The 26,460-nt window shown below is 42.3% G+C and overlaps 1 protein-coding gene across 10 annotated transcripts; it reads right to left on the bottom strand.

Moving 5' to 3' along the window:
- Window positions 1-3,247: 3,247 nt before the first annotated feature.
- HNRNPH1 (heterogeneous nuclear ribonucleoprotein H1) lies at window positions 3,248-26,179 on the bottom strand. 10 transcript variants are annotated; one of them, XM_050961568.1, is made up of 16 exons: window positions 25,990-26,173; window positions 25,047-25,151; window positions 20,663-20,740; window positions 16,301-16,336; window positions 12,005-12,139; window positions 10,936-11,091; window positions 10,593-10,736; window positions 8,845-8,983; window positions 7,616-7,794; window positions 7,336-7,407; window positions 7,123-7,262; window positions 6,893-7,028; window positions 6,397-6,480; window positions 6,212-6,262; window positions 4,691-4,777; window positions 3,248-4,013 (listed from the first exon to the last, which is right to left on the bottom strand). In XM_050961568.1, exons 2-16 carry the CDS (start codon window positions 25,093-25,095, stop codon window positions 3,895-3,897), a joined length of 1,605 nt encoding a protein of 534 aa, XP_050817525.1. In that variant the 5' UTR covers window positions 25,096-25,151; window positions 25,990-26,173; the 3' UTR covers window positions 3,248-3,894. The 10 variants fall into 10 exon arrangements, with proteins under 10 accessions (XP_050817525.1, XP_050817524.1, XP_050817527.1 ...); XM_050961567.1 differs by having other exon boundaries at window positions 25,995-26,173; XM_050961570.1 differs by having other exon boundaries at window positions 26,047-26,173.
- Between the last annotated feature and the right edge of the window lie 281 nt (window positions 26,180-26,460).

Below are 26,460 nucleotides of genomic sequence, written 5' to 3'. Positions count from 1 at the left end.
TAGCAGCTGAGTATTTCAGTACTAATTAACCATGATTAGTCAGCATAGGGGCTATATGGACTGAGGTAGAAAAATTAGCCCAGAAACAAATCTGGGTTGAAAGTTAAGAAGCTTGTGAACATAAAAGTTTGATGTTGGTCCTCCTGGAATTAGATGCAGAATCTAGTCTACTTAGAAGCAGCAACTTGTTCTATCCTCAAGCAGCACATCTACAGTGTGTCTTTAAGGCCTGGTCTACACTACGTCTTTATACCAATTTTAGCAGCATTAAACTGATTTAACGCTGCACCCGTCCACACAAGGCCCTTTATATCGATATAAAGGGCTCTTTAAACCGGTTTCTGTACTCCTCCCTGACGAGAGGAGTAGCACTGAAATAGGTATTACCATATCGGATTAGGTTTAGTGTGGCCGCAAATCAACAGTATTGGTCTCTGGGCGGTATCCCACAGTGCACCACTGTGACAGCTCTGGAAAGCAATCTGAACTCAGATGCACTGGCCAGGTAGACAGGAAAAGCCCCGCAAACTTTTGAATTGCATTTCCTATTTGCCCAGGGTGGAGCTCTGATCAGCACGGGTGGCGCTGCAGTCCCAAATCCAAAAAGAGCTCCAGCATGGATTGTACGGGAGATACTGGATCTGATCACTGTATGGGGAAACAAATCTGTTCTATCAAAGCTCCGTTACAGAAGACGAAATGCCAAAGTATTTGAAAAAAATCTCCAGGCTATGATGCAGAGTCCACAGCACAGTGCTGTGTAACAAGTGTAACAGAAAGCCCAAGAATCGAATGGACGCTCATGGAGGAAGGGAGAGTGGACTCAGGACTCCAGCTATCCCACAGTCCCCGCAGTCTCTGAAAAACATTTGCATTCTTGGCTGAGCTCCCAATGGCTGTAGGGTCAAACATGTTGTCCGGAGTGGTTCAAGGTATATCTCATCAATTTACTCCCCCTCCCCCACCCATGAAAGAAAGGGGGAAAAAATCGTTTGTTGACTTTTTTTCAATGTCACTGTATGTCTACTGCATGCTGCTGGTAGCCACGGTGCTGGGGCAATGAACAGCAGCATCCTCTTCCCTCCCTTCCCCAGTGGCAGATGGTACAGTGCAGTAGGACTGGTAACTGTCCCTGTCATCAGCCCATGAGTGCTCCTGGCTGGCCTCAGGTGAGGTTGGCCAGAGGCACCTGGGTAAAATTAGGTGTGACTCTGTTATACCCAGCAGATGGTACAGAACAGCTGGTAACTATCATCATAGCAACTGGGGGCTGAATGCCATCAGCCCCCCCGGCCCATTTCATGTCTAAAGAAAAGATTCTGTAGTGCCTGCACTATCATAGCAGTGGGATGCTGTGCTCCCCCTCATTTTATCTCACTAAAAAGTCAGTGTTGCTTATTCCTGCATTCTTTATTACTTTGTCACACAAATGGGGCGACTCTGTAATGGTAGCCCAGAAGGGTTGGGGGAGCAGGGAAGCATGGGTGGAGTTGTTGCAGGGACATCCCCTAGAATGGCATGCAGCTCAACATTTCTGTGGGATCTGACACGAAGCAGCTGTGTTTTCTGGTTCTGACAGACTGAGGCTATGTCTTCACTACCCACCGCATCAGCAGGTAGCAATCGATTTCTCAGGGATCAGTATATCATGTCTAGATGAGATGTGATATATCGATCCCCGAATGCGCTCCTGTCAACTCCGGAACTCCATCAACACGAACAGCGGTAGTGGAGTTGATAGGGGAGCCACGAACATTGATCCTGCGCCGTGAGGATGGTAAGTAATTTGATCTAAGATACGCAACTTCAGCTACGTGAATAACATAGCTGAAGTTGAAGTATCTTAGATCAATCCCCTCCCCTCGTGTAGACCAGCCCTGGTTCTCTAGTACACTCGCTCCATATTCTTGGCAGGACTATTTTTAGATACAACATAAGGAAGAAATGAGCCCAGGGGGGTTATTCTCATTTTTCTTTGTGCCCCCAGCCAACCTCAGCAAAGGTCAGCCAGGAGCACCCATGACAGCAGCAGACAGTACAGAACTGATAACCGTCATCACATCGCCAATTTACAATGGCACAGCAGACAGTACAGAATGACTGGTAACCCTCTCTGCTACCTTGCAAAGGCAAATGAATGCTTCTGTGTAGCACTGCAGTACCACCTCTGTCAGCAGCATCCAATACACATATGGTGACAGTGAAAAGGCAAAATGGGCTCCATGGTTGCCATGCTATGGCATCTGCCAGGGCAATCCAGGGAAAAAGGGCACGAAATGATTGTGTGCCGTTGCTTTCACAGAGAAAGGAATGAGTGATGATATTTACCCAGAAACACCCGCAACACTGTTTCTGCACCATCATGCAGTGGGATCTCAACCCAGAATTCAATGGGTGGGGGCGACTGCGGGAACTATGGGATAGCTACCCACAGTGCAACACTCCAGAAATTGATGCTAGCCTTGGTACATGGATGCACACCACCGAATTATTGTGCTTTGTGGGGCCATGTGCATTTGACTTTAAACAATCTGTTTTTTTACATAAACTGGTTTTGTAAAATCGGAATAATCCTGTAGGGTAGACATACTCTAAGACTCTCTGCTATGGGTCTTAGATATCAGGTCTACAGACTCAGGATCATGGTGTTTGTAATACAGTGCTACCATCACCTGTGTAAACATTCAGGCTCTGAAGACCAGGGTGGGTCTTCAGAGCCTGAGCTGCAATGGTCTACATCGCTGTTCTTCAAACCCTACTGTAAACCCCAGGATTCTGTGTCAAGGGTGGGGAAGGATAGTTCAGTGGTTTGAGCATTGGCCTGTGAGTTCAATCCTTGAGGGGGCCACTTAGGGATCTGGGGCAAAATCAGTACTTGGTCCTCCTAGTGAAGGCAGGGAGCTGGACTCAATGACCTTTCAAGGTCCTTTCTAGTTCTAGGAGATAAGAAGAATCACTTGCCAGAAACAAGTCTTTTCCAGGCGTACAGTACAAGTGGACCACTTTTCAGGTTAGGAATGCTATACTGTAATTTTAAGTTTCATCACCTTTGGCAGCTCAGGCAGCACTCAACATTACCACTAGTACAAACAGGATAGTAAGTACAGAATTTATGCTATGGGTGGATGTTATGAAATTAACATTCTTGCACACACACAAGCAAATTTTATTACAACTTCCCACTTACTGTCCCGCCTCCACCTTTGTAGTTACAAAGGATGTTGAACATGGATTATTAAGTGGAGAGTAGTTTTTAAAAGGAAGATTTATTTAACAAGTTTCACTTAGCGCAATACACCTAAAAAGGAAATCACCATACAATGAAAGATTAAATCAAGGCCTCAGAATTTTATACGAACACCAAGACCAAAATCCTGAAGTAGCTGTATCACATCTCAACATGTTCCTCCATTAACTTAAAAAAAAGCTTAAACGTGCCTTACAGGATATTAAAAGAAAAACTAGAACTAACATGCCAAATGTTCACTTTGAATTGCAGACACAGCTCCTATAGTTCAGTTTACAAAAAAGCATGTTTTTCAACATGCATTCAAAACAGTGTTGGATGTAATATGGTATAAGAGCAACATTTAACATAATTGAAACAGCTTTAACCTAAATACGCTTACTGCTTAAATACGCTCCTACAACAAAACTAACTTGAGAAAAAGCTGAAAATTGTTTAACAGTTATAGTCTTTACTCAACTTGGTTATTACATCCTAAGTGAATGTTTATTTCTTCCATGTGTTCAAAAATACTGAACCTGAAGTCTTAAAATAATCCTGATTTCACTTACAGTAAAGCATAAATCACAAGCTCGTATTGCAAAACTGTTAAACTTAAGTTTTTTGTTTTCTTTTGTTTTTTTAAAAAAAGGTTGACCAAAAGTCAGTTACATTCCCCAGCCAGCACTCATATTGGACATGTTGGACATCCCACCCATTCCATTCACTCCCATGGACGCACGGTTTCCACTGCTGTAGTAGCTACTGTTCATTGCGCTCTGATTACCTGGAAAAGACATGATCAAGCAGGTAAATGAAGTGTTCCATCTTACTGCCAGTACAAGTTTGGGGGTGAGATTCAACTCCACCCCTTTTATCCTCAAGTGCCCACTTCTTGAGACTCAGATCCACCCACCATCTTGCACATGCTCCGATGCTATTAAAAGGACAAACCTTCCAGATATTTAAAATGAAAGTCGGTGCTGTCTTTATAAAATAGACCTGCAAGAGTATCCCAGGTCTTTCAATGAAATAAGACTAAGTCCAGACACTACAGTTCTAGTACATACTGCTTTTATTTTGGGAAACAGCAAGACTGGTTTCCTTCTCACACTGGTATAACTAGTAACTGCAATGAAGTTACTCCCAATTTATACCTGCGAGAGAGCAGAAGACAAGCCATAAGCTTGTAGTTGTTGTATAGTGTATCTACATAAGCAGAAAAATACAATTTCCCAGTTTCTTCACATTTCAGAAGATTTCATCTTGGAAAGCAAGTTTCCCTTAATACTGGCACTGAGACTCACTTTGAAAATGTATGCCAACAACGGAGCACTATTTTAAGGTAGTGCTGCCCAACAGCCTACCTTGTTTGTCCTTACAGCTGGACAGCACATTATGTGCAAGGATCTCTTTGTAGGAATGTATCAGATACCCACCTAAGGCTTTAAAATAAATACTTACCATATCCACTCATGCTGCTTTGAGTGCCATAGCCAGCTCCATAACCCCCACTCAGCTGCTGATTAGCACCATAAGTGGATTGGTTTCCTTTCAAGTTAAGGAAATGAACATTAACACATTGACTGCCAAAAATTCATCCAAACAGATCTACATACTACCTAATTATGAAATTCCTAACAGACATGCATGTCACCATGAGAGCTAATATCCATTTAGATACCATTCTGATTTCTCACTAGTGGAAGTGGCCAAGAGCAAGATATTTGTGCTCGTGCTTCTGATTCTAACGGTACTTAATTTGTTTTTTTCAGCCTAACTTAAAAATAGGAAAGTCATATTGTGCCCTACCCTATTTCACCAGAAGAGCATCAGTCCATTCACTGCAATAAGTCATGTCTGAGGATTTAAGATGTTTAAATATTCCACTCAGCTACAAGTGACAAGAAACTTTAAATGGGATGCTAGACTTTACATCCCCACCCCCAAATGCCCACTATTCAGAAGTACAATGGAGAAATTTACTTCTGACTTTTAGTGCATAGTAAAAATCCATAATACAATTTTTGAAAAATTGTTAGGTAAGCCAACTGAGACCTCTGATGTCCTCCACAACACCACGTGCTTTCAGAGGCATGGGGGAAGTCAATACCAGAACATTTGGAATGTCAATCCTCCAGATCGTCTGAGGCTTGTCCCTATCTTGAATTTGCATGTACAACATGGGAAAGTTTCCATACTTGTACAAGAACTTGGTAAGTTATTGAGTCAGCAGCAACTAAAACTAATCTTCTTGTAAAATAAGCTAAGTTCTCAATGAACTTATTCAAGCTACCTTTGAAGAGCACAATCTGCTAGAGTACAAAACCTCTGCAAAAAACTTTACAGTTGAAATTATGAAGTTTGCTTTTAAGCAACAAAGCATGACAGTGTTCAATCTCATTCCACAATCAAGGTGCTGTACAAGCATCACACACATACACACACCCACCCACCAGAACAGATATAGAAATCAACCACCACTTTAAGCTCTTATCCTAAGAGACCAGTAAATTAAATTTCAAGAGGAGTATCTACTTTTGCATGTCACATCAAAGTTTCTATGGCCATCTAGGGGAAAAAACTGTTTCTGAATAGCAGTAACGAGTTTTAGTTTAACTTAGAATGGACATTCTATATTTTAATTTGGTAATTTTAGGCTTGCAGTAACGTTTTAGCGTTGATTTTTCAAGTTTTAGAGTGGAGCTTTGTTGCTCCCTGTTTCCAAAGAGACTTTACATATGAGATAAAGCATCAATAAGTTTAAAGTCCGATACACCCTCTATCAACTCCTGGTCTCGTGGGGGAGGGGAGGGGAGAGGAGGAAAAACAAAAAAAAAAACAGGACAAGGATGACTTGCATCTCCCATGTCATTTGTGCAACATCACACACTCCTAGAAAGCAGTCATATCACCACACACTTCACATTCAGCACAATTTACTTAACCTAATTGTTTGAATGTATTCCCAAAAGGTTTATATACCTGGCAATGTGCTAGTGTTCCAATCTTGAACTACCCCTTCCGATTCCTTGACTGTGTGATTAAGACAGAATGTTGAATTTCAGTTTTTATGCCAGGCACAGAATAAGCAGGAGCTGTATAAAATTACCAGCTTTGTTAAATATGAAGCGTTGGAATAAAAATGTGGTTAGACTAGTCACACATACCCATAGCTCCCATCATTTGGCTGCCATATGCACCACCACTTCCTCCTGCTGTAGAATTCAAGAAGAGTTCTACATATCTGTGTTCTGAAAGAAAAAGCATGTTTAACAGAGCATAGAAATGTACTGGACATTAACCCCTGCGCATGATACAAACAGTGCCTCATTTCAATTTAAGAAAGCCCAGTAGTCAAAGGGAAGTTTGACATTAGTTTAACTAATTCCTACAGAATCCATATCCAATCTGTCTCACTGTGAGATCACTCCTATGGAGGATGTGACCGATTCAAATATGTTACATGTTATAGTTATGACTTTAATCCATCTGACAGTCTTGCCTTAAGTAATTACTATTCTACCACATTAGAAAATAGAAGAGCAGATTTTTTTTTAAAACAAGCTTTCAGCAGGTATGTTTTAACTTTTGGTCAGACCATATTTTGGTCATTGATTTTAAGACAGAGGCCCATAGTTTCTTTCTTAAACTAGTCAAACTTACGCATATTTGCTTTGTCTTTGGACATGGCAGCCACAGCATCCTCATGAGTAGCAAACTCAACATCTGCCTCTCCAGTCACTCTGCCATCTGGTCCAATTTCAATGTGGACTCTTACAGGGTTCAGAGGTGAGAAGAACTAGATAAAAAATATTTACATAAGACTTTCATTTGGCAAAATACTGTTGCAGATTTAGGAGAATGTACTGTTGCACAGAAGTATTTGAACTCACATTATAAATGTCGTTCTCCGTAGCTCTGTAAGGTAATCCTCTCATGTGTACGCAGTGACCAGTTGTGCTTTGGAAAGTAGAACTTGCGTCTCCATATCTATGGTCAGACATACCTGTGGAGAGAAGAGTCCATTCTAGATCTTTCAGATGTATTGAAAGTTAGCTTTTACATGTATTAAAAATTGTTTACCACCCCCATTAAAGAAGTCTCACCTCGTCCAAATCTATCAGAACCAAAGCCATAGCCATCACTATATCCATTGTAGTCGTCATAGCCTCCATAACCTGTAAAACAAATAGAATACATATTAAAATGCTTTTCCTAAAACAGAAACTGGTATGTTAAATACTGCTTCTAGAAATAATTTCATAGAAGTTCAGCTTCAGTTTGATTTTTCCATGAATTTTTATCTATGCACCAATAGGTATGAAGCAGCAGAACATGCAACATAAATTATGGTTTTAAAATAACTGAAAGTCTTATAATACTCACCTCCACCATAAGCTCCACGTCTCATTCTTTCAAAACCACTTCCTCTACCCAGACTGTTATAGCCTCTTCCAACACCAGGCCTGTCATAGGGACCTGGCCTCTGCATGGCCAGTAATTTGCGAGGAGGATCATAATGAGTACGCACTTCTGCTCGACTACTCTTGAAGATTTCAATATACCTAGGATGTTTTCCACATAAGACGGACAGTCAATCTTTAATTCCCCACATAGGAATATTAAATCAGTATAAACCATACTAGAACAAGACATTCTAGTCATAGCCTTGAAACTGGCAGTTTATTTTAAGCCAGATTTCTTTATATTATACAGGCAATGACAAATTCTAGTCAAATACTATTTTACTTTCAAAATAGTGTATTTTCAAGAAATTACAATTACTGAAGGGTTTATAGGCTCCTCATACTTCACAGTATCCCAACCTTAAGGGTGGGGGAGCAAGTCAAGTTCCCCCCACCACAGTTTAAATTTAATCATGTCAGTTAAAAAAAAAAAAAAAAAAAAAAAAGGAGGGAGATAAGTCCACTCAACTCAGCACTTTCACGTTTTGCTCATGTGGCAATATATATTGAGGGTTAAAAACCTAGTCTCCACCAAGATTTTAACCCATCAGAAGTCTACAAAAAAAGCTTTGCATGTGCTAGTCAACCCACCCTATGCCTCAGTAGTTCAGCATAGGAAAAAGTGCATGCTTCAATGAAAAATAGTCACAAGTAAAATAGAATAAAAAACCCTTTGTGACAATTTCTTGAAAGCTATGCTTATTACATTGAAGATTAAATACAATAAGAAAATTTGTTACATTTCAACTTATAAAAACAAGTTTAGAAATTATCACATTTTCTTATGGTAATAAGGTACTATGTGTGTCTTTACAGCTAGAGACATTATTGGTGCTACTTGAGATGTTTAAAGCCATAATCTCTCAACTTCGTCGGTTTAAGCTATCAATTTTACAGTTTGAATTTACTCTTAACATTTGGTATTTAACTTAATTTTCCAATTTTGTATTGTAGTCTGAATAAGTTTTACTAAGTATGCACTATGTACACATGAAACAAGGTGGTAACGATACTTTTACTTGTGAGTAAGCTAGGGACCAAAATACTAGACTAAGTTTTAATGATCAGTCCTTTAAGAAGAGAGAATATGGATTTAATTAGAATTTACCATAAGAAAAGTGACGTATCCAACCAACCATCCATCCCCACCTGTGCCCTATTCTCTCCTTGTGTTTCTTTAGAGCCTTTTCAGCTATTTCCTGTGAAGCAAACTGCACGAAGGCCTCCCCCGTACTCCTCCCCTGGAAGTCCACCGGCAATGTTATCCCATTTGGCACGATTTCCAACCCTTCAACCCAAGGACAAATAACCCCAGTAGGGGGCAATATTAACATCACAAGCCCAGTCATGAATTTTTCTTATAGCTTTAAATACACCAGAAAGTTAATACTTGTAAGTGAATGGTATGCTAGTTCTACATTAGCATTCTAGCAGAAAGCATGTCAACATGAAGCTTCATGATTACATACCATTCAGTTTAGATTCTTAACCCATCCTGCTGTGCAGAAAAAAAGCTTTTACTTTGTAGCAGTAAAATCAATTCATTTATTTAGTGCAGGGTGTGTTAAGAAGATGACAAGTTAGAGACTCTTAAGAATACTTTACAGAATTTTTCAATCTGTTGAAATTCACACAACATAAGTCACAAAAACAGTAAAAATAGCTTTTATACAGCATCTTAGTATTTACTAAAACATTCATGTAAGACAATGATACTCTTATGTAAACATTTAAAATCTCACTAAATTCAGTATTAATATTTGTAGAGTACTGCTTCACTAAGAAATCCAATTATTTCAGAAGTGTTAATTGCTAAACTGAAAGCAGCACTTTGCATATTAGGTACACGTATACAATTTCTATCACCACTGCTCATAAGTTATTAACCACATGAACACGGTGATAGTGCATTTATTTGCGTTAAAAAAGGGTAGTTCAATACATCACTTTGCCAAAAAACACAAAACAATTTAGTTGCATTCTAATCAGAATAGGCATCGATTCAGTCTACATTAAAAATGAAAGAGTCCTTGCTAATCCTATAACAATGTTTCAAAGTTCTTTCAATTTATTTTGTTATACATTGTAATATTCAGGTTTATAACTTAAGCGTAAGTCACATTTAGAAGTTGATATTTTCTGCTTTAAAAGAGACATGTTTAGGCCCTGTCAAGATTTGACTGTATGCATTTGTAGATATCATTCCAATTCCCAAAACAGGAAGTAAACATTAGATACAAATTGGCAAGAATCTGAAATCAAGTTCAAGTCAAGTCATTTTAATCTTTACAATTCAGTCTTAAACCCTAAACAAAGTTCATAAAATACTCATTTAGTGTAAATGAAACAAAATTGAAGTTTTGTACCACAACTACTCTGCATTTAAAGACAAAATTATTGTACAATATTTGACTCTACAAGTCATGTAGGTCAATACTTGAGTTCAGAGATTTTAAGCCTAACCTTAGTCTTGCCACCTTTAAAAATTCCACCCATTTTACCCAGTCCAGCAATAAAAAGGCTCAACCATTTTATGTGCTCGACTGAGCAGCATGTGTGGAATGGCTAAAATGGTGAGTAGGAATTATCCTCCAATTTTTAAGTATCCACTTTAATTTTCAATTCGAAGGACAAAAAAAGCTTGATTTTTCTATGATGCTAAAAAACAAACTTGTGTAAGTATGATCTAGATAACCTATAATTTAACTTAGGTCGATTAAGCTATTAGCCCAGATAGATTAAATTTAGGGTTTCTTTGCACACATCAGAGATCAATATAGTCTAACACACTAACTGTGGCAGTTTGGCCTGTTGAAAGCATTAATGGGCAAGAGCTCAGTGCCACTGCGATTGACACTGACCCATAACACTACAGCTAATACTTATACCCCACATACCTGAAAAGAACTGTACAATTTCTTCTTTGCTACAGCCAAATGGGAGTCCTCTAAGACGTACAAAACCATCATTAGCAGTATCAGGGCTGTTAGGACCAGTATGCTTCAAGACCCAATCCATTTCAACGTTGTTTGACTTGAAAACTGTAAGAGGCACTTAGAATTAATGAATTTTGGAATGCAGCATAAACCATTTTAAGTCATTTGCCATTTGAGAAGTTAGTCAACTGGTATAATCTAAATTCACTTAAAATCAACTTACATGCATTTAAACACCACAAGTTACAAAAAAGTGAAAGTCAATACAAACATGTAATCAATTACTAGGCCAATTAAGTCAAACCTTCAACATATCTGTGTCCCATTGTTTCTCTGTCTTTCTTCAGTGCCAATTTCACATCATCTTCCGTTTCAAGTTCAACAAAAGCTTCTCCACTTGGTCTGCCTTCTCTTGTATAGATGAAACGGATACCTGAAGCTCCATTTTGAATTTTGCATTCTAGGAAGAGAAACCCAGAACACCAATTGTTCAACAGCAGTGATTCATATCTTTTATTCCTGGAAGTATACCAGTTTAATCCTAAATACATATCCATCTACCATAATACAAGGTGCTGATTTTCCTTCTTTGTTTAACTGAATTTAACATGCGTAGTATTCTTTTAAATTTACCACTGAGACCGAAATCCATCATGAGATGCAATGGAAAGCTTCCTTGTCAGCATAATATCTTGAACAGAAGGCAGTCGCTATACAAGATACATTTTGAGTGGTGAAAGAATCCAGGCTACATCCTTCTTACAGACCTCCAAAATCCACCATATTGTTGGTTTGTTTTTGTTTTTTTTTTAAATTAATTGAAAATGCTCAAAGTCTCGTTTGACATGGCAAGAATGCTTATCCCATCTGAAAAAAAATCAATCTGAAGTCTGGTAAACCAAGAGTTAACCAGTTGCAATATGGGACTTAAAATCTGCTCAGTTAAGCATAAATAAGTACACTCTTTCAAGCAAACACTAAACCACACTGTAAACCAACTCTTATAATGAATATCAAAGTACAAAAGGGCTAGCTATTTGTTCGCTTTAAGCATCCAATATATAGTAATTACAGTAAACAAATACTTCAAAAAAGCAACTTACTTTTAGTAGGGAGGGTACTCTATACTGATCTCCCCCATTGCCCTCATCTTACAGAAGCGCTGCCCCTGAACAGTGCAGTGACTCCCCCACAGGGCCTCTCTACCACCTCCTCTGCTATCTCCAAAGTTGATTGCCTGGCTTTCCTGGCTCGCTGAGGGATAAGTCACATGAAACCTGCCCCTCCCCCATGCAATCAGCCACCAGGGGGCCAGATCCACTCCGGATGGCTCTTGATGTGCGCTCAGGTGGTCCCTCCGCTCGCACACTTACCGGAGAAGAATCTCTGGACCTCCTCGGCAGAGCAGGACCAAGGCAGCCCGCGCACCTTCACCACGAAGCCCTCGCCACCCTCTGTATTCAGCATCATGCTGGAAGCAAGACTTGGCTCCGATTCGCCTTCCGTCGCTGCGGGGAGACAACAGACTGAGGCAGGGAAAACACCCTCTGGCCACCCAAACGCGGGTCACTCTGCCCTTCCCACTGCTGCTCCCCCCGCCTCCCTGGCCTGCACTCCCCACTCCTCCCGCACAGCCCAGTGCAGTGCCTAGCTACCCCTCCCCACGAGAGTGCAGCCCGGACTGATGTAATCCAGCTCCCTCAACCACACACGCACACATGGTCCGAGCCTGATCCTGTCCAGAGATGGCCTAGTCCCAGTCCGGCAGCAGCAAGCGGATGAGATTGTGGCGAGGGCGTGCGAGGAAATGGGGGCGCGTGCTCCCCCCTTCCATTGGGCCAGACTCTGCCACCGCACAAAGACGACAGGTCCAAGCCACCGCCCCGGGCAGCCGAGAGCCCGGAGCCCCCTGCGCTGCACAGTGCATGCTCTTCCCGCTCACTGCCGGGAGGGTTGAGGCCGGGGTGGCTAGAGGACAGCAGCCAGCAGAGACTTGGGGGCAGCACGCGCTGCTCACTATCAGTTTGTAACCTGCACGGCGCCGTGGCTACAAATGAGGCCTATGGTGCGTGCGCATAAACAGACCATACACTGCGCATCTGCAATACATGCATGGCTTAACCCTCCCCTCCTTTGCGAGCCAACTATGCATGCTCTGGCAGCAACAGGTGCCCTCCACACATCTGCTCCCCTGCCCTACTTGTGCCCCCGCTCAGCCCGTATGCGCATGTGTTTCCTCTCTAGCATTCGCCTTTCTGTGGTAAACAAAACCAGGGCCCTCAACCCCGCACGGCTCATGGACCCAGCCTGCGCAGTTTTCCACATAGCTACTTGAATAACCCCAACCGCTTCTGTTATGGTACACGCAGCCCCACAGACACAGCCGGGGGTCAGAGCCCGCGCCCAGCGCAGGGACCAACGCCCTATCCCTCCATTGCCCCTACAGGGTTAAGGAACCGGCCAGCCATTCCGTAACCCTCACCTGCCCAATATAAGCGGCAGGCGGAGCTGAGCGTGTCTGAACCCCGCCAGGTGGGGAACAGCCTGCTCGCTTCACTAACTGCAGTCTCATTCGGAGGAGAGTAATCAAGAGACATGGGTCAAAGCCACCAGAACACAGAGTGCCAATTACTCTGCCCAGCTCATTCAGGAGAACTCTACATTTCACCCTGAGTTTCCCACAAGAGAATCAGGTGACAAGAGTGAACCCCTAGTCACACCAGACAAGCACATGTATCTAAGATGGTGGCTACACTACACTTTATAGGGGGAATCCATTATTGCAGGGGGTGATTTTTATTGGCACAGTGCTGACAACTGGCATCCTGGCCACTGGCCCCACTCAGCCCCCTGCCTGCCTGGGTGAACAGAATCCTAGGCCAGCAGCAGGCTGAGCAGGGTGATGGTCAGGACCCCAGCAGGCAGGAGCTGCGATTTCTTCTACAACAACAGCAGCAGCATTTTTACTATGGGTTTTAAATAAGATTCTCACACAATCTGGGTCCTCGCTTGCTGTATTAGTTCCTCTGTCACTGACCCAAAACAGATACTGTAAGTGACACTCTGGCTCCTCAGTCCTTCTGTACTTAACTCTGGTAATCTTGCAGATAATGCTTGATCTCAATTATGAGTTTTCCCAGACTCCACCCATTTCATTCTCAATTGCTCTGTTGCACATGCATAGCAATTGTGTATTCTCTTCCTCCCCCAGCTCTTAATAAAGAATGCAGTGTTGGCAGCATCTAAGCCCCACCTCTATTTTTAAGGCATGGTTTCTAAAATGGTGGCAACAGTTCTTCACTGCAAATGTAGCCACCGTCTGGGTTCAGCACCATTTCAGCTCCACCTAATGACATTGTAAATAAGGCAGCCTAAATTTACTTTCTTGTGAACTGAGAAGTGCTACAGATACTATATTCCTTTTGCATGCAAGGTAACAGTTCCTACAAAGGCAGAAATAAACATCTTCCACAGCTTTTAATCCCTGCTCCACATATTAACACACTGCCTTCCAAGCACCTCCTAACACCCTTTTGAAAATGAGCATTTCCCAGCAGCTGTAAAAATTTCACTATTCAAAGCAAGTGCTGCATATGACATCTAATTGCTTCAAATGAGTTGTTTTAGTGGCACTTGTGTAGTGGCAAACATTATTGACAGTAACATACTAATGGGAGGATACAAATTAAGCAGAGATTTTGATTAGAAACATTTCATATACCTATCAGTAAACAGATTTGTAAGACTTAAAGTTGCAGACAAGACAATTAAAATGGAGGACAGCAAGGCAGACAATGACTTCCAGATTTGTGAACTTTAAGTACAATTTTAACAACCTCAGGCATTTTAGAACCCATTCCTGTTTTGTCTGCTTATTTATTCGTAGACATTTCAGATTAAGGAGTTGGTCTAACATCCCTGGTTAAAAAGTTTGCAGCTATCAGTATCCCATGAGTTCTATATTAGATGCTAGTTGCCATTTAAAAGCCTCTAAAACCAGGGAAAGAAAGTAACCATTGCCTTTTCCCAAAGCAGAAGTTTCGGGGTGCAGTGAAAAGTTATCCATTCAAAGGAAAGTGCAGTTTCAAGGCTGCAGAGCACACCTGTGCACCCACCCACACAGTGAATGTTCTGAGGGAGGGGGAGATCTGGGTTTGTTGCATACTTATTACAAGATGCCATAAATGCTGAAATAATGGCATGTTACAGAAACTAAATTCTTAGTTCTCACACAAGGCAGCTGAAATAAGTCAGGTTAAGCAGATAGTGTCCAGAACACACTTCCTAATTAAGGGGGAAACAAACCCACAGATTCTTACAGTCTCCTCAAACAAGAAAATTAAAAAAAAAAAATTAGAGAATGCTCAAATACTCCTCTTAGGAATTTCCCACCACCACCATGACCTGCAGCATCTCAGAAGAGTGGAGGAAACCACTGCTCTAGCTTATTTGTCAATAACTTCCTCAAAGACAAACCCTCATCTTCATGTGGTGGAAAAAGCAATAAATCATATGCCTAATCTATTCTCTCTCCTTCTGATCCCATTGACCAATTTAGAGTCTGCTGACTTTAGTTGTGAACTGTAAAAGCCTTTTCTTGCCAGGGAGATTTTGCAGACTGAAACTAAAGTGTGAAAGGCCCAATGAACCTGTGATGTGTAAACAACCTAACAAGTAATGAATGTTAATAAAAAGCAAGGCTCGTACACTTCATCATACCTGCAACTCTGATACTAAGAGGAGCAATATGCCACTTCCTAAAGACTAGGAAAAAAAATAGCAGCAAGAATTTTTACCCAATTATGCAGTACTATGTAACACCATAAAGGCTTCTCTACATATGTATGTATTTGGGAATAGTTACTTATGGTAGGATATAAATTTATTTTCACATGTAGACAATCTCAGGTAGTAGTTATGGGATGCATTTCTAACAGTTGTCCACCTGAAAACCAGCACTCTCAATCATTCTAATTTTTTTAAGAAAGCTTTTTCAAGCAGTCTGTAAATTTCTGCCCCCGCCCCAACATCAGATTATAAAATGAGTTTTTTGTTGTAGGGCACGTGTCTGCTTCCAATCTGAGTTTGGAAACATCAGTGAAACAGAGTGAGCTATTTATTAAGATTGGCCTATGTGGCTTATGCACCAGTTTGAATCAGACAGAGTTGAGTGGCTTTATCTACCTCTGAACTACAACTGAGGTACAATTGCTCATCAATATCATGCAATAAATAACCATTTCCAGATGTTTCTGAACCAGAAAAAACTTGAACTGATTGCCATTTCTTGTAAAACAGGAAATATAAAATAGTCAAGCTCATCTCATACAGTCTGACCTATATATTTCCTTTCACTTAGGGCTATTTAAAGTTATTACACATCAAGCAACCATATAGTAATTTTAGGTATTTTTACTATACAAGATCAGATAGAAATTGAACTCAATTTGTTTTGGGTTCAGCACATAGATTAAGTGTTAGTAAATGTAACATAAGGGCTGTGAAATGGGTGTGAACAGAGAGTTTCAATATTTGAGAAACACCAGGATATTCTCAACATTTTAGTATTGCGCTTTGTCTCCCCTACCCCTGACATTAATTTAATGGCTAGAGGTAGATCAGGTTTTATTTCATTAAAATTAAACACTAAAATAGATGTGGCCACATACCTTTCTCAATCTTCCCTGGGAAGGGGTATCCCCACCCTGAAATTAAGTAGATGGAAATGATGAAATTTTAATTTGCTTTCGGGGAAAAAACAGGTTGTCATATCATTGCTCTGACACCATTACTTCATCTGCACATCTAAAATGTCTAGGTCCATCACCACTAATATGACTCATTTCTTGTGACCCTGCATGTGTCATTGAGCCTATGCAGTCTTCCCAGGGATTTTTGCTCTCCATTGTTTTCTGCAGAAACTGCACATTTGCTTAAAGAAAATTCTTAGCTCTTGTTTGAAAACATTCCATCCTCAAGAGTTAGAGTAGGAAAATGTGTTGTATATGGACGACTACACAAGTGCTTGTTTGCAGCATTTATGGGGTCCAGTGGTTAACTTTAATACGGAAGTGATTCCTTGACATGGACATTGAGGGATTACAGTGAGATAGGGATACAAATTAGTCTAAAACTAGAAGCCTGTGCCAATTTCAACAAAATTCCACATAACTTGAACTACTCTTGCTCATGAAAACGTGGTTTTGAAAGTCAGACACCAGGTGGTGGGATTTTAATTAATTTGGAAGACTAAACAAACAGCATTCTGAAGTTAATATTCATAACATGCTATAGGAATCGTAACTTCTAGAGGAGAATATAGGACACTATCCTATTATACTGTACTTTACACTCCTGCTGAGACAAACCCAAGTATGTACACTTATCAAACTCAATTTAGAAATAAGATTAAGCAAGCATTAGGACAGAACACCATTGCATACTTACAGACAGCAGCTAGTCTCTAGTTCTTTCACAGACTAATTCTACTCAAAATTCTCTTTTCTGAACTGCAATTCTGATGTCAGCAAATTCTATATTCACCACTGTTGCTAAGGACCCTGAACTGTCATCGAAAACTTGCAGTTGTGGTTTTCTGAGTCATTTGCTAGGTGTAGTATACAACAAAATAAAAAAGCCTGTAATTTTATACATCTCCATAAATCCATTTTGGTGAAGAAACATACACTTAGAGTAAGTGGGTTCTCAAACCACTCAGGTGTTTTGGGTTTTGTTTTTTTTTTTTTGGGGGGGGGGGGGACAACACCAAGGGGGAAAAAATATAACAGTGTATATAGCAGGGGTAGGCAACCTATGGCACACGTGCCAAAGGCGGCACGCGAGCTGATTTTCAGTGGCACTCTCACTGCCTGGGTCCTGGCCACCGGTCCGGGGAGGGTCTGTGCATTTTAATTTAATTTTAAATGAAGCTTCTTAAACATTTTAAAAACCTTATTTACTTTACATACAACAATTGTTTAGTTCTGTATTGTAGACATATAGAAAGAGACCTTTTAAAAACATTTAAATGTATTACTGGCACGCGAGACCTTAAATTACAGTGAATAAATGAAGACTCGGCACAGCACTTCTGAAAGGTTGCCGACCCCTGGTATACAGACTAGTCAGGGTCAGTCTGAAATCACTTAAACCTAACAGTCATACGTTCAGGCTAGACTGCTTGAGAAGTTAGATTTACACATTAGATATCCCATTCAAAAGAAATCTCATCCACGTAAGATGGAGGACAATGGAAAAAAGTATTTGGGTTTCTAATTTGGATTGTCTTCAAACACCAGATGTTCCTACAGTATTTATGTCTTAGTGCACAAGAATAAAAAGCCTTCAAAGGACAAGCCTGGAAGCTTAAATTCTTAACTGTGAGACACTAGAAATCATAGACTCAAAGATACTGGATTTATGGCTCATTACAACCATGTATGACCCACTATCTTTCCTTTGTCCTAGGACTGCAGGTTTGTTTACTATGCACTTCACCTTGAGTAGGCTCTTATAACATGTCCATTCCTCACGCTAAACAAACTTGTATTTAGCTGTGTGACACTGAGTAACTTCTCCAGGCCCGAAGAGGTCTGTAAGCTCAAAAGCTTGTCTCTTTCACCAACAGAAGTTGGTTCAAAAAGAGGTATTACCTCATCCACATGGTCCCAGGATATTAGAGAGACAAATACTGCAAACAAAAATAAAAAAGGAAGCCTGCTAGCAAAAAGGAAGTGCCTAAATGGTGAACAGATGAAAAAATGCAGTTTTACACATCTAATGCATTAGTACTGCAAGTAAGGACAGCTGTTAAACTATGGCTTGACATTTCAATAATCTGTTGAGACTTTTAATTTAAGAAAAATGTTTAAGTTATCAATGCATTGCTTAAGCTATTATACCAAGATGTTTAGTGTGAAACATGATGAATATTGTTTGAGACATTCTTTTGTTTACTCTTGCAGAAATGCTGGAGAAGCTGCAGATAAGAGACAGAAGAGGAGCAAGAAACTGAGCTGGAGTATTTGGAAAACCTCCACTATAAACATGAAATGTGGCTTCATGAAATGACAATCAAGTTAAGACTTTCTCCTCTAAACGGACATGGTGGGCTACTTAAGTGGCTAAAGCCATTTTACTCTACAAGTCCCAGAGATAGGACATTAACTGAAACTTAAATTTAGCACAGGACTGACCACAACTAAAAAACAGTTCAGCTGGGAAGAGTTGCACTTACAGAACGCACTTAGCAACTCATCTTGGTTTCAGCTATTTTAAGTGTTCAGCCATGTCTACATACACTACAGCTCCCATCAACACTAATCCCAAGTAAGTCAATGGAGGGTTTTTTGGTAAATTTTCCCCAGTTTACACACTGTTTGAAGTCTACTCTGAGAATTTCTGGATTCAGGGTCTCCCTTTGGCATTTTGGTTTCATTTCCTTAAATAACATTTCACTTGAAAAGTTACAGGCCTAAATGGGAGTGAAAGATTCTCAGCTCAGAGAAAAAGATCCCCTCATTTCTGGAAGCAAAGATAGCCCTCAGCCTCAGCAGGTTAGCGGCAGCAGTTACCTACAGTTAAAAATCTGTACCATGAGGCATTAAGTGCCATATTCATCCAAATGAAACTTTCAGCTTTAGCTTACAGCCCATTTAAGTGTCAGCTTTAATTATTTCACTCTGCAGTATTAACATCTAGCTAATGTGCTTACTAAGTGAGGTGTGGAGCCTTCAGCTAATTGAAAGGCTGCAAATTTAAAAATTGTAATCTGAACTAAGATTTTGAGCCTTCTCAGAAGTCCAATTCTCCACTACTGCACCCTTCCATAATGGCTGGCTGATCAGATAGTTGCTTACCAAACAAATTCTAGTTATCATATGGGTGAGAACCTCTGATCACATTTAAACTAAGGCAACCTGATAATATTTGAACTGGTGTTTAAAGATTAATCCTAGTTTCAAGATAAGCAGTTGGAGAGCCAGCCATCAAGCCTCTGCAGGATGTATCCCATACAAGAGCTTTCACTGTAGATTGAGGTGTGAGCTCTGCAAAAATTACCCAGATTCCCCTAATGATTTCTAGAGTCTTCAGTTTAATTTATTTGAGTGCTAAAGTTTTAGAAGTGTGTTCAGCTGTAAGTTTTACATTTTTCTTTATTGAAGCTTGAAATCCACCGGGGGGGGGGGGGGGGGGGGGGGAAGTATACGGCATATGCTTAAATCCTTGGCTACTGCCTGAAGTCCTTATCTTTTTTGCAGAAACTGGTGCCATGACACGTATTTGCTGGATGCTTCTGATGGGTTAGCACTCAGAACTACTTTTCAGTTGAAACCAGAAAGTCATTTCAAAATAGAATAGCAATAAATTCCTATCACTTAAATCCAGCAAGAACACATCAAGACTGCACTAGTTATAACATCTACACTCTCAAATGTAACTTAATACAGGGTGGAACTCATGACAAATATTTCAGCAGAAGGGAGTGCATCCTATATTGTGGAATTTGGAGAATGCTTAGTCTGCCTGCTCAGGTTTGGAATGATGAGGGAAGACAAGTTTCCTGTATTAGTTTACTGAGGAAGACTTCCTCTTCAAAAGAAAGTTAAAATTCTGGTTCAGGTTTTCTACTATGGTACTTTGAATCTGTTTCCTGTTTTTGAAGGGGGAGGGGGAAAGAGTAGAGAAGAACAAGAGAGAAGCTAGTTATTAACACCCTGTTACAGTCAGTTCCAAAGGTAAAGTATAAGCTCTACAGGTTTAAAATATTGCTAGCCCGTGGGCAACTTGTAAAGCTTTCTTTGACAAGTGCATCTTACTATATACACTAATCCACTTAGCTAGCAAGAAAAGACAAAGTATCAGCATTTCAAGAACTCCCCCACTTTCTCCCAAAATTAGGATAGAATGCTGACAAGTGTTCCACAGAAAGTGTTTCCATAGAAGGGACTGAAAATAAGTTCTCCCTAGTGTGATAAGCCCCTTTAAAATAGAGGGTACTATTGTCAGAATGCAGAGTGACCAGTACATACCTGCATCCACAGAAGTCATTCCTTGCGACTGAATTAAAGATCTTTCGCTAGCTAGGTCATCAGGATCAGCATTAACATCTAACAGAAAAAAATGCGACAATTCATGCCTTTTCTTACTATTGTTTAAGTCTAGCTGCAGACTGTATGACAGGTCATAACTGGACACAGACCCTCACAACCAGAAGGGCTACAAAGTTTAAATCCTGCTAAGAGTATGATATGGACCTCTCTATTTTGCAGGGTGGATTTTGACAACCCCCAAAGAATTGCCTGTTTTAGATGTTAAAGATGACTTTAAAAATGATGAGATTAAGCGAAAGCACTGAAGAGCTACAGTAAGCATTAAGAGTTTTGTTAAAGGAAATGGCTTTCAGTCAAGGACGAGTGTTTGCTCAAGCAGGAAGCAAGCAACCAAGACTTGTCAGCTTAAACTGGTGGCTCTTTTTATTTTTTTAAAAAATTTAAAACTGAACTTTTCAAATTGCAGTATCCTTTGTCTCAAGTATTGATAATCTGCTTTGGGGACAATGTTTAAAACTCAATCTGTGTTATGACTTAAGTTTGATTCTACGTTTTAGGGACAGAAAGTGTCTGCATTAGAACTGTACACGACCTGTAAAGGGATGGGAAAAGTCACATGTCTACAAGCTACCACTGTCCTCAAGACTCCCCTTTGCCACAAGGCCTACAGAAACCTTGACAATGGTGATTAAGTTTTATAGTGAACTCCATACCATGCACCCCCTTTTCTTGTCTCTAGTGCAAGACCTTCAGTGCAGGAACTGTCTGATTACAGTAGTACTGTACAAAGACTACCACAACAGGACTGGGGTCCCTAGATGCTACAATAAATAGTTAAAACTCTTGGGATTGTCAGCATTTGTTCCCTTGTTATTACCTTCTAGTTTCATTTAAACCAGATACTGGGTAGAAGAAAAAAAACAAAACAAAAAAAAAACAAGAAATATGATCTGTTTGGGTCTCCTCTATACAAGGACTGTGACTCTTTAGTGTATACCACTGTCCTTAGATATTGCTTATCAGATAGCATTATAAAACACTTAACTAGCTGTCTGAAAATGGAGGTATTGGGGAGGGGGGAGAATGATCACAGAGAGATATTTAGGGCACAGAAAGGTTAAGGGCACAACAACTCTAGGTGACTGCAGTGGAAACCTGGATATTAAGCACCATAAAGTTGGACCCTATAGCATTGACTAGGAGGAAAAATGCATCCTCCTTCCCATCAACCTAGCCCAACTGAGTTACTTTAATTTGACTGACACTACTGTCTACACAGTTTACTACCTTTACTAGGTAGCCAGAGCTAGTTTAATGTTTTTTTGGCCCTACTCTAGATAAGGCCCAAGTGATTTGCTTAAGGCTACAAAGCAAACCAATAGCAGAAGCCATACTAGATTTATCATCAATACCAGATTTTCCCTCACCTCCCAGACCCTTACTTTAAACTGAGATGACTCCCCTACACAGGACTACTGGGGGGGCGGGGGCGGTGGCTGCGGCTCTTGGTTAAGAGGTTCCTCAGTCATATCTCCACTAAGTGACTACCTTGCACCCCCGTAAGGCTTTATCTTCACTGCCAATTGTTTTCCCCCCCCCAGAGGTAACAAGCCCCCTGTAGTTTTTACTACAACAGCTAGGCAAGATCAACATTATACTTGCTTAGCTTGTCTCCACTAGGATCTTACAAAAAGATACTTAACTAATGTGGCGATACCCATCTACTACAATAACCTTGCATGTTAGACAAGAATCCTATACCATATCCTATTGTTTTTCCCCCTCCTCTTCCTATAGTTTAAGAGCTACTTTAATTTCATATTCTGTTCTCTGCCCCCTAAAGTGAAGCCCACCTCATTTTAAATATATATTTCCAGTCTTTCTGTACAGCTATCTAAAAGCCCCAACACTTACTCTATCCAGCATGCTGAAAACTGGATTTTCCCCTCTCCCTCAAACACACATCCTGCTCCTCCTCTGGCATAACCAGCAGGGCATTGTTATTCATTTAGAAGAGACTTCATGGAAATCCACTCAAATACCAAGTTAAACTCCTATGATTTAAAGCCAAATAGAGAGGGGCATTTAAGGTCAATGGTGTATGTATAGGCAGAGCTACTATGGAAGCTTTCATAGTAACAAGTTTTGTTCTTGTTACAAACTGTCACAAGATTTTTTTTTTAAACACTTCAATCATATAGAGTTTGTTTAATAGGTTAAAGCTTTTTGAATTCTTAATGTTTAAAGATTAATAAGAATGATCAGACTACTTGCAAGTTTAAAGAAACCTTGTACGAAACCCAAAGTCTAGACTGATGTACATAACTAAACTAAGTGTATTCAGTGGTGTAATATTACCATGAAACTCCTGATGTTGGTTGCTATTTAGGCTGTGTTAACTTTAGCCCTGATTCTGCATCTGACCATTTTCCTTTTCCTCTAACTCACCCATCAATCTGTTTGAGCCTCAAACTTTTTACACCAACATGGCTTTTTACATGTTTTAAGAGGCAAATAGATGTCTCTTGTAACAAACAAATTAATGCACTGTTCTTGCAAATACCCTATTGTCATGCCACACAAAAGTTAAGGCCTTGTGTGTTAGGGCAGATAGGACTAACATTTGGTCTAGATAGCACTTTTGCCAGTAAGTGGGGGTGGGGGGGGGAAGGGGGGGGAAGAGAAAGATATGACCAATATACCTTTCACTGATAAAAGGGCCATGTCCAACCACCACTCATGGGGTGTGGTTTAACCAGGCCAACTCTCTCACCTTGGCATAGAGTGGGTACATAGGAGATCTTACAGCAGGACAGCTGCAGTGGTACAGCTCTGCTGTTGTAAGGTCCTTAGTGTAGACCAGCAGTTCTCAAACTGTGGATCCCAGAGCTGCTGGCTTTAGCCTTGTTGGGGCTGGAGCCCCACCACCTGGGGCAGAAGCTGAATCCCAAGTGCTTCAGCCCTGGGTGGTGGGGCTCAGGTTTCAGTCCTCCCCTCCCATGTAATAATTTTTGTTATCAGAAGGGGTTGGGGTGCAATAAAGTTTGAGAACCCCTGGTATAAACATAGCCTGATGCACAATTCCCAGCCAGCCACCCACCCCAACACAGTGTCTCCTATTTACTTGTAGGAGGCACAGAAGGAGTACTGCTCAAGCAGTCACTTTTAGTATTAGTTTCCTTTCCACCACTGAAAAGACTCTGAACAATGGTTCAGAGCCTTCTCTGTAGTTGTACTAGGCTTCCAGCCTGTCTTCCAGTCAAACAATCAACTGCATTTAGGGGGAAGCAAGAATCTCAGAGCATGCTAACTTGCATAAGAAACCAGCCAGTGTGCTATACCATTGACCAGAAATAGACAACAGCAGAGCACCAAGCAGAGTTCATCAGTAAGAACTTAAGGTAAGTGAGTGTTTACCAGTCAGGGGGAGAAAAAAGTTAACTAACTACCAATGGCTGACAATCCAGAAACTAGAAAATCATCAAAAACCCAAGATTTCACAATTGGCATATTTCACCACTTTAAGCAACAAGGGTTAGAGGTGCCACAAACTTCTGCAGTTAGTTTCTGCATTATGGAGTCAATGTTTCACAATATTTATGCTAATGACTAAGTACATACATGAATGACTGGAATTAATATTTCCACCACAATGAACTCTTAAACATGTAGCCTTCTATACGGACACCCAAGCAAATGCGACTGAATATTTTTAAAGCATAAAGTTTACTGAATAATGGCCGGCGTGTTGAACGACCAGCGCTCTTCTAAAAATGCAGAAAATAACCGCAAGAAGGGATAACAAAGACACCTGAACAGTACGGGCCTCTTTACCCCCCGCCATTTTCCGCATTGGCGGAAACAACCCAGGAGACCTGCGACTCTCGGTTTACTCTTCTCTAGGGCTCCCGATTATTCCCAACTGCGGGACTAAGGCTCGCCTTGGGAGCCAGGCATTTCAACAGGCGGGCAGAAGCGCGGGGGGAGTGAAGCGGCTTGTGCACATCCCCGATTCCAGACACGGCCTAGGCCGCAGCGGAAGCCACGCTCCATTACCGCGGCGGCCTGTGGGCCGCGACACGGGCCTAGCGCCGAGATCGGTGCCCATCCGCCGCAATCGGGAGCGGGGGCTGACACAGACCGCCCTTGGGGGGGTCCCTCTGCACGGGGGGCACGTTCCCCAGCGGGCTGCCCCGCTCTTTTGTGCGCCACGAGGCTGGGAGAGGGGAGAAGGCCGCGGCGTCCAGGGCCTCCAACCCGCCACTTCCGGGCCTGCGCGGCACCTAGGCTGGACCGATCCCCGCGAGGCCGCGCCTCGGAAGGTTCTGGAAAACGCGGCGCGCGCTGGCCAGCGGATACTCACCCAGGCCGGGAATCTCTCCCTCGGTCTCCTCGCTGCGGAGAGGGTCCATCTTGCCCAGGCGCTCGCGGAGGAAAAAAAAAACTCGGCAGGCGGAAGGCTCGGTCGCTAGACAACGAAGGCAGAGGGCGTCAGACTACCCCCCAGTAACGGCCGCCTCGGCGCTCGCGCTTTCCCCCCTCCCCCTCCTTTTGTTTTGGTTCAAGTATAACTCTGCTTATCTCCGGACCCAGCCCCAACCGCCCTTCTCCCTCCACAGGCGGGCTGCTTCTGGGCAGGGTTATAAATAGCTGGTTACCGAGTTGCGGGATTGTGACGTCAGGTGGAGTAACCCCGCCCCTCGCCCGCGCGGCCAATCAGTTGGCGGCTACTGCAGCGGCTCAGTACGGCCGAGAGGCAAAACGCAGCCCCTGGTGTAAAATGGCGGCAGCCGCCCCCCCCCCCCCCCCGGAAGGCAGCCGAGCTCAGAGGGTGAAACTCAGCAGCGCCGCGCTGCTGCCGTGGCAGGGGCCGGGCCCTGCAGAGAGCCACTAACCGACGTGGGGAAGCGGCAAGAAAAGCGCCACGGATGGGGGAGGGGGAAGTAGGGGCGGGCAGCGAGGCTGCTCTAGCGCCCAGCCGTCGGCGTCGGAGCTGGAGCCGCGCTCAGCACAGGAGTGTTATGAAGCGCGGTCCCCTCACGTACACACAACATGGCTGCGGCGTCTGTGAAGGGTTTCCACGTACCCCCGCAATAACCGTTCACGCAGTATCACAAACACGGGGGGGGTCACTCAAGCAGCGGGGCCGCTCGGTGACATTTTTCCATGGAGAATATGTGAGTTTGAAGGCGGCAGCTCCTGCGCCCCCCCTCCCCCCGCACCCCAGAGCGGCAAAGCCTCCGCGCCCCAAAGCCCTGCCCGGAACGTCGGCCACAAGCCCCACGCGTGACTGAATCCCCGCAAACCTTACAACGCGCTGCACAGAGGCACTCGGTCCCGCAGAAGGCGCCGCTACCACCCACCAAGGCGGGAGATATAACCGGGAGGGCAAAGACCCACTATGGCTGCTCTCGGTCCGAGGAAAGCGGCTGCGTCATGTGCTTTCTGGCTCCGCCTTCTGGCTCCCAGTTGCTTTTGCTAATACCCTATTGCATCGGCTGAGGACCTTGGGGCCTGTGGAGGCGGCTGCGGGGTGGGGGGAAGGCGGTCTGGCTGCCTCCACTGATCACTGCGGCCCCAGCGGAGGAGAGGAAATGAAGCCACCCTCAGTCCCAGGAACCAGCCGCAAAAAAGTGAAAAGTAACGGAATACTCCTGTGTAAGCAATTGCCAGAAAATTGTCTCGCACGCGCAAATGGGCGGTGGGCTGCGCATTTTGAGGGGGGCTGCCCGATTGCAAATGGGAGGAGTAATGGGGAGCGGCATGAATGTAAATGA

The sequence above is a fragment of the Gopherus flavomarginatus genome, chromosome 7, assembly GCF_025201925.1.
Source record: "Gopherus flavomarginatus isolate rGopFla2 chromosome 7, rGopFla2.mat.asm, whole genome shotgun sequence".
In the NCBI taxonomy this organism is placed as follows: domain Eukaryota; kingdom Metazoa; phylum Chordata; order Testudines; family Testudinidae; genus Gopherus; species Gopherus flavomarginatus.
The sequence above is the reverse complement of the archived record's forward strand: the minus strand, read 5'-3'. Positions and strand labels throughout refer to the sequence as shown.